This window comes from Nyctereutes procyonoides, unplaced genomic scaffold, assembly GCF_905146905.1.
Source record: "Nyctereutes procyonoides isolate TBG_1078 unplaced genomic scaffold, NYPRO_anot_genome, whole genome shotgun sequence".
Lineage (NCBI taxonomy): Eukaryota > Metazoa > Chordata > Mammalia > Carnivora > Canidae > Nyctereutes > Nyctereutes procyonoides.
Genome location: NW_026575044.1, coordinates 52661190 through 52667189, shown reverse-complemented (window position 1 = coordinate 52667189; position 6000 = coordinate 52661190). Strand labels below are relative to the sequence as shown.

Below are 6000 nucleotides of genomic sequence, written 5' to 3'. Positions count from 1 at the left end.
CCCAATGTTGAAAGAAACACACACACACTGTACCAAAACAAAAATCTTGAACATGTAAAGAAAAAAAATCGTGTGTACTGGTGAAGTGTTATGTGCCTAAGGCATCAGGTTCCTGGAAAAGCTCTAGATTTTTGGTTTAGAAATAAAATTGCATGTGGAATAGCAGGTTTTTACATTTATTATTGTGTACCCCCCTGCCCCCCGTGTACCCCCCTGCCTCCCTTTTTTGCACTACAATCTAAGCGGAGTGATCTACTGCCAACTGGCACCAATTTTCCAAATCCAAGTGTGTAAGGGAAACACGCCCTGTGCAAGCCTCTCTGCTAGAAGGTGTATCAGGCAATCCGTCTACTTCCATTTCCCAGAAAGTCACTGGAAGGGCTGCTCGGCTGGAGGGAGGTGAGCAGGGGAGATGCTGTCCTGCCCTCAGTCGGAATCCATCGTGAAGAGCTGGATGTCCTGCGGCTTCCAGTAGAGACCTACTGCTGAGTTGTAGACCAGCGACCACACGTACGGGATAAAAAACTCCTCGGGCTGCTCCTCTTCCACATATTTGAATTTCAATTCTGGAAATTTCTGCAACAAAAAGACGAGACGATTTTACAATCTCACAGTTCCACGAAGAAGCAGCAGAGTCTCTAAGTGGGGCTGAGGTGTGGGGAGCCCATGTCCCTTGTTGTCACGGGCCTCATGCTCCGGGCTTTGTGGGCCAGTTTTCACAGGGCTCCTGTGAACACGTGCGGCATGTGGAGACAGATGAGCCCGTCAGTATTGTCTGCTGAGCGGAGCAGGGGCTCAGGACAGGAGGCAGGGGGACAAATATCAGACCAGAAAGGGGCCCGCAAGGGTGGCAGACGGGAGGGCTCGAGGAAGACCACTGACAGCGCGAGCTGGGGGCCGGCCGGCCATCCAGGAGGGGCCATGCTCTTGGGCCGAGTCACCTGGGAGGTGATGGTTCCCCCTCACAGCTCCTCGGCCTTGGCCCACACAGCGTAGCCCGGTCGCATCCTTGCGGGGAGGCCAGATGTACCCCCCCCCCCCGAGTCTCCATGGGGCTCCGTAAATGTCCCCAGGCTCTGGGCTTCTGATTCCCTCCTGCCAGGGCAGAAGCCGCCACCTCATCCCTGCAGTCTGCAGGTCTTCTCCAGGCCCCTGGGCACCCTCGCAGGCCAGGGTGGCGGGCAGGAGCTGTCACAGTGGGGGGGCCCTGGAGGAAGGAAGGGGGCGCATGGGGGGGGGCCTTGTCCGTGTCACCTGCTGCGGTTTGCCTGCAGAGAGGGTGGCTCTGTAACCTGAGGAGGAAACCAAGGAAGCACGGCCAACTGCGGACAGAGGCCCTGCTGGGTGCTGGGCTGAAGGACCTGCTTCCTGTACTGTGGGCCTCATGGTCTTTCACTCCTTTGGGGCTGGGGCGCCAGGTGGCACTGCGTGCCCGCCTCTCCTCAGAGGGGCTCTGTCCTGAAGTGGCAACAACAACGCAAAGAGAACAGAGGACTGAGACGGGAGGACAGGTGGCTCCAGGGGTCTGAGTGAGGTGGGGCAGCCAGTGAGAAGGGAGGAGTGTTCCTCCCTCAGGACCAGATGGGGCACAGCAGGCTGGAGAGCAGAGGGGGGCGGTGAGGAGAAGCACCACCAAGCAGGGCCCAGACCCAGGAGGATGGAGGGACGCAGGAGCCCCATGAGGGGTCCCTGAGGCCTGTGAAGGCCCCGGGAAAGGGGCCTGGCGGGAAGGGCTCTGTCAGTGGTCACTCCAATCACAGCGTGGAGAGTGGAGGGCAGGAGCAGGGGCAGGACAGGCCTGGTCCACGGGAAGGACAAACAGGCCTCAGCTAACATGGAGATGGGGTGTGCACAGGGAAGCCACCCACTCACACAGAACTGTAGGAATTTTATTTTTATTTACTTATTTTTAAGGATTTATTTATTTTAGAGAGAGAGAGTATGTGAGCAGGGGGTACGGGCAGAGGGACAGAGAATCCTCAAGCAGACTCCCCGCTGAGTGGTGAGCCTGATGCCAGGCTCAAGCCCAGGACCCTGAGGTCATGACCCAAGCCAAAGTCAAGAGTCGGCTGCTTAACTGACTGAGCCCCCCGGGTGCCCCTCACAGGAATTTTAAAGCAGCATTTTACAATAATTTAGACTTGACACCTACATACTGGATCCAGAGTTCCAGAAAGACAGAGGAGGGCAGCATAAGCAGGAGGTGCTTCTGGCAAGGTGAGTTTTGAGTTGAATCTTGGAATGCGTATAGGAGCTCCTGAGAGGGGGTCAATCTGGTTGTGGACGTTACACTGACTTACCACACAGAGTGCAGTCCCCCATTACAGTTTTAATGAAAACCAGCCCCCTTCCATGGCACCAAAGCCTTTACGTAAACATAGAGCACAAACGGGATTTGAGTGGCTTGCGCTCCTGCCTTACCTACTCCCACATCCTCCTCACACTCTATGTACCCATGTTCCAGAGGCAGGAACATGAGGTTTAATAAAAACCCCGGCCATCTGGACTATGAACGTTTCGAATCAGTTCTTTACTATCATCAGTTGTAGGCTGAACATGTCGGGCGTGCTGACGGCAGGGGTAGTGACTGAGGTTTAGAGGATGACCCCACCCATCCGGCTCTTCTGGGCCTTCTGGCTGGGATTCGGGCGAGCTGCTCATGGACTGGCCAGGGGTCTCAGGTATGAGGGAACAGAGTCCTTGGAGGTGGCCATAAATCCCTCTCATGGAATCAGTTGTGCTGTCTTATAGGTTGCAACACAGTGATACTCTTTCCCATGAAAAACCTGCATTTGCAGCCCCAGGGTGCAGCTAGCAGTGCCCAGCAGCTGGGCATACAGGGCACCATGCTGCAGTCAGCCACCACGTCTCGCCGAGGCTGATGTGGCCAACCCGGTTCCAGGTCACACAGCCACGGGCTGGAGCTGGGATTAAAGCGTAGGTCTGCCTGGGTGGGAAAGGATGTCTGAAAAGCGACAGAGAGTTGCGGCCACCCTTATGCTTTGTCCTTTGGGCACAGCGCTCTGCTCCTTCGTGACATGGCATGGGGCCCGGCACACTACTGGTCTTTAAAGAACTGAGCCACGGAGATGTCACAGTCAAGGACAAGGGACTGTTTGACAAGGAAACTGACCCTCAAATGACAAGGATGAAAATCCTAGTTCTTCGAATGGCCTCACAATTGAGAAAATCTCTCCTGCTGATGCAGAGAGAAGTGAGGGGCTGGGGGTAGGGGGCAGAGGTGGCCCAAGGAGGTCAGAGCCCCCACATTGCCTTTTTTGGCTGGAATAACAACATCTACATTTCTAAGTGGTGCTGTCGCCAATATGATGCACTTCTTGCTGCCCAAGGGAGGAATGACCAAGAGGGCACCCTTTTCTCCGTCCTATGACACACATGGGTGTTTTCTTACAAAGGCCTCAGGAAAGGGTGAGAGACAGTCTGCACCAGGCTGTTCTCTGCATCACTCAGGGTACAATGGGAAAGACAACCAGAACCGGCTACTATTGTAAGGACTCCTTCCAATGTAATTAAAGACACTCAGGCTAGAGTCGCTCAATCTTGGGCGCTAAGTTTTCCTGCCCTCATGATTTTGGGGAAATTCTGATGACTCTCCACTGAGAAGGAGTAATGAGCCCGAGCCTGCCCTTTGATCATGCACGGGCAGATGTAGGAAAAGTCCACTCGGAAAAGCACCCGACATCCCTGCAACTACCCTTCCTACCACCTGATCAAATAGAGCTGAAAATGCTTTGTGTTCACTGTGGCTCGAGTTTATGTCAAAACAACCATCCATCTTGCTCTGGGGTAAATGTAGTCAGCAGAATCTCAACAGAGGATGACATCCAGCACGGCAAGAACACCCAGTATATAGCACTTAACAGTGGATGAAAGATGGTCTATAAGATGGTAGGAACCGTTTATCTGTCAATACCAGACCTGTGGTTTATTATAAAGTTTTCTTCAAGCTGGTCAGTGGTTATTTCTATAGAAGCTCTCCACAAAAATGAAATCAATGCTGACACGTGGCTCACATCTGCAGCTAATAGAACGATCACCTACTGTATGGCAGGGCAGGTTCAAACACTCGACATTTAGTCACTCATCTAATCTTTGAACTAATTAGAAAAAGCACTTGCAAGACAAGCAGATAATTTGAGTTTTAGCACCATCTTTTCCCACTCATTCATTCATCCAGCAAACCCAGTACTAGAAATCTAGCTGAGTGACTCACACACGTTCCTAGTATTTAAGGGCTGAAACTCCAAGCCTTAGTAGCTGGGTGGCCTGGGACTCTTAAAACATAAAAGTTTACTCTGAGATTTTGAATTGAACCATCCTTGTCTCCTTCCCAGGGCTGGGACAAATCACATGAGCCGGGACAGTCTCGGGGAGAGGGTGAACACGTGAAGGCCCTGGGCTGTCCCGGGGGGGTTGAGACAAGGGATGGCTTTAAGGGCTGAGTCTCCCGACTGTTTAAAATCCCGACAAGCATGAGGCTGTGGCTGAGCCTCACCGGGGCCGAGGGCTCGAGGCCAGCCCGCTGAGGTCCAGGCACGGTCACCTGCCTGCGCTGGCTTGTGAAGGCCCGACCATGCGTTGCATCACCTCAGTGTGGGCCACTGGACACGGTGGAGGCGGAAGAGCAAGTCCAGACCGAGTGGCACGAGTGCACTTCCATTACTGGCCGAACCCGAATGCTGCAGGCTGTGCAACGCACCCCTGAGGCTACAGCACCAGCTCCCCTCCAAGGAACACATGAGCTGAGAGGCTTTATCTTGTGGGTTCTTGGCTCAGAACTTTTCACCAACATTTAAACGGTTCAGAACAGAACATAAACCATCAATAGCAGGAAAAAGAAGAGCACGTTCCCTAAAGCTGGCTACACAAGTTCTGAAAGCACAAGGTAAAAGAGCTTCCTTTTTCCTGCCATGAGTTGTTTTTAAGACCGTATACGGGGAACATTTTAAAAGGGTAAAATAATAGAAATTATAAACGAGTTTTGGAAACACCATTCAGTCAGCCTGACTGAAAGTGAATGCAGCCCCTGTGAGCGGTGCTCAAGCTGCACTAATTTGACCCCTTCCCAAATTTACGTGGTTGCCTCGCTCATCTGTTAAGAGCCAACATGGTTGGAGATTTAAATAGACATTCTTAAAAATATGTCCTCCTCTAATATGTCTTAGAAATCTTGAAAGCTAAGGAAAAGGAAGACAAAAGGTTTTATTTAGCATTAACGACACTGGGGACACATTTTGTCAGGATTCAGTCCAAGAAATGTCATCGTCTGCATGTCAGATCAACAACCTAGAAAAAGGCACTCTTTCCTTCATGTTCCTTTTCAAGCCTGTGGAGAACAATAATGCCATCCTGTGATGGCCGAGAGAAGTCCAACTTCCTCACTTGAGTGTGTTTGCTCTGACTGGGCCGCCTGGGCGTCCTGGCCCTGACATCCGTCCACATGCTCTCTAACCACTGCTCCTCCCTGGAGTTCTCAGGCCCCCTTTGGGCTCTAGCCAGGGACTGCCGGGTGGATGTGCTCAAGGCCCATTAAAGCTCTGGGAAAGCACGGGGCGGGGGGGCAACTCTGGGGATACGGGGGTTTTGACTTGATGGTTATGGCAAGAACTCTCTGGAACGCCTGGGCTAGCAGAGGGCAGGATGCTGGTCACCTTCGGCCCAGGCTTTTGCCCCCTTCTTTCTCAGTTGTCCCGTGACTCAGCTCAATAAGGAGAGAAAACCCATCTCTCCAGCTCGGAGCTTGGTCTCAATCCAAAGCTACTTAAAACAATCCGGTTGTTTTGATTTTTGGAGCCAGAGGTAATGCTAGACTCTCAAGTTTGGCCGGAATGTTTTTATCAGCTTCAGTGAATCAACCCACTACAGTGGGACATCCGGGCGCCCAGTCCAGAGACAAAGCAAAGGTCTGACTTGGTGATTGAGACTTGGGGATAACAAGCAGGCCGAAAGCTTTAGAGACCAAAGCCTTTCTGCTGTCAG

The 6000-nt window shown here is 52.4% G+C and overlaps 1 protein-coding gene across 1 annotated transcript in view; it reads right to left on the bottom strand.

The window, feature by feature from the left end:
• Nucleotides 1-208: 208 nt before the first annotated feature.
• DYM (dymeclin) overlaps nt 209-6000 on the bottom strand; it is a 346418-nt gene continuing 340626 nt past the window's right edge. Inside the window, exon 17 of the mRNA XM_055324208.1 lies at nt 209-576. Within this exon, the coding sequence (XP_055180183.1) occupies nt 427-576 (150 nt within the window). The 3' untranslated portion in view covers nt 209-426. The remainder of the gene's footprint in view (nt 577-6000) is intronic.